The sequence below is a fragment of the Aplysia californica genome, unplaced genomic scaffold (assembly GCF_000002075.1).
Source record: "Aplysia californica isolate F4 #8 unplaced genomic scaffold, AplCal3.0 scaffold00251, whole genome shotgun sequence".
Taxonomy (NCBI): domain Eukaryota; kingdom Metazoa; phylum Mollusca; class Gastropoda; order Aplysiida; family Aplysiidae; genus Aplysia; species Aplysia californica.
The window spans coordinates 479,618-481,659 of NW_004797521.1; the positions used below are offsets into that span (position 1 = coordinate 479,618).

A 2,042-nucleotide genomic window follows, 5' to 3' on the forward strand; every position below is an offset into this window, starting at 1 on the left:
GTGTAATTCTTCTATCTACCCAAATTCTTCTGTCAATATTATGTCAATCTAACTCCCTATTCTATCCCCTTCCTTTCTTAGTGTCTCTGTCTTCCTGCCTGTCTCTAGTCTGTCTGTCTCTCTGCCTGCCAGCCTCTCACCCCCAATAATCTGCACCCCCCCACCCACCGCCCGAAGTGGAAAAAAAAAGCTGCAACAAAAGCACTATAGATTTGTTTGTATAAACATACGAACTGTTGACAATATCCTGTCCAGTGAGGACCTCGGTCCAGTTCAGTTGAAGCTGATAGTCGCGGTGCGACCCTTGGTCAGAGGTCACTAAGTACACGCTCTCCCTAGCTGGATCCGCCTCGGTCCCCTCAGGCCTTTCATGGACCTCATAGTTCACCTGCCTTATGAGCTTCACAGAGCTAGGCTGGTAGTACGACCGGATGGGGTACCGACCGAAGCTCACTGTCAAATGCAAAGCATAGAGCTCATTCAAGTTATAGTTAGTCGATCTACAAAATCCGATAAAATACCGTGATAGACAATGTGTTTAGTACGTTCACAAGCATAGTATTCTAGCAAAAATTCACATTTGTAAAAACATAGAAAGTACATTTAAAAGTAGAAGGCAAGGGAAGAAGGGGGAGACTTAATAGAAGATGGACACAATATATTAGACATAGAAACCTGGTTTGGAGCCAAAATAACCCAGGCAAGCAGAAAGGCAGGGGCCTATATTTTATTGCAGAAAGCTTCAACAACTGGACAACGAAGAAGATGAAGTAGTATACAAAGTATTTCTGATTTTTAAAAAATAAATATTTGTTTTACTCACCCCCCCCCATTAAATAGTGACCCCCCTTTCCCCTTGTAAAAGGCGTTTAAGTCTCGTCACGCCACAAGCATTATACTATCCAAACGAAATGGCTTACTTTCTCCGTAGACTGAACATCCCTGGTGGACAAAATCTGAGCGTTAGGGTCAGACATCCGGGCGTTGAACAGTTTCGGTGTGAACTGGGCGTGGCGTAGCTCCATGACGTCACCACTGTCGTAGACCCGGGACAGGTCAGTGGCTCGCAGTACAGAGAAGCCACGCCCACCTAGGGTAATGAACCGACTGAAACCGTAGTACTCAGGATTTTGTTCGCCGTTATCTTTGGTGAATTGGAGTCCACCTGACCAGAGAAAGAGGTCATTATGACGCCATCAGTGCAGCTGTTTTAGTAAGCGTTTTACGGCATTTGTCACATAATAAGAGTCCAAGATTACATAATATAAAACATTTTTCTTTTACAAGTCCCCTCTACTGCTCCCCACAAGTTCTGCGTAACATGTATTGGAAAACACACTCAGATACAGGTATACACGCCCCCCCCCACACGCAAACACGCGCACACAGACACACAGACTCACACACACACTCACACACACACACACACACACACACACGAACACAAACACACACACTTTCTATCATTCAACCATAGAAAGTATGATCAATTTCTCTAAGACAGCATGGGCCGGGAACACAAGAAAACAAGATAAAGAAAAATTGAATTGATTAATACGGAAAGCATGCAACATGTCAACATCTACACTCCCCTACTTCGCTGAATTATACATTATCGCTTACACTAGAAAAATAAATTCCATCATTTTGGACAATAAACAGTCCTTTTACCTCAAATAAAGATATCAATCAGAAGTAAAAGACCTAGGCTTCTGATCTATATCAAAGAAAGGTACAGAAGGTCATTCTTACCATCACCCACGAAACTTCTTCCATCTTAATAATCTCGTTTTAAGTATCTCTATGACCTTTAAAGTAAAGCATGCATCAGAATACCAGTGAGTTATAATCAAAATGCGGAGAACGTAGCTACCTTAACACTATTAATGTTCATATTACTGTTAATATAATTATATATTATGCATTTGATTGTGAGCCTGTTTGTGAGTGCGAGCATACTATTTATTATTATAGTTATGTGCACAGATGTGTGTGGAAGAGAGGATGTGTGAAGGAAGAGTATGTGTGTATATGGGTGTGCA

At 42.0% G+C, this 2,042-nt stretch overlaps 1 protein-coding gene across 1 annotated transcript in view; it reads right to left on the reverse strand.

Moving 5' to 3' along the window:
- Positions 1 to 2,042, reverse strand: part of LOC106012050 — a gene marked incomplete at its 3' end in the record, with an annotated part of 13,469 nt that overhangs the window by 1,988 nt on the left and 9,439 nt on the right. Inside the window, 1 exon segment of the mRNA XM_013083727.2 lies at positions 921 to 1,165. Within this exon segment, the coding sequence (XP_012939181.2) occupies positions 921 to 1,165 (245 nt within the window).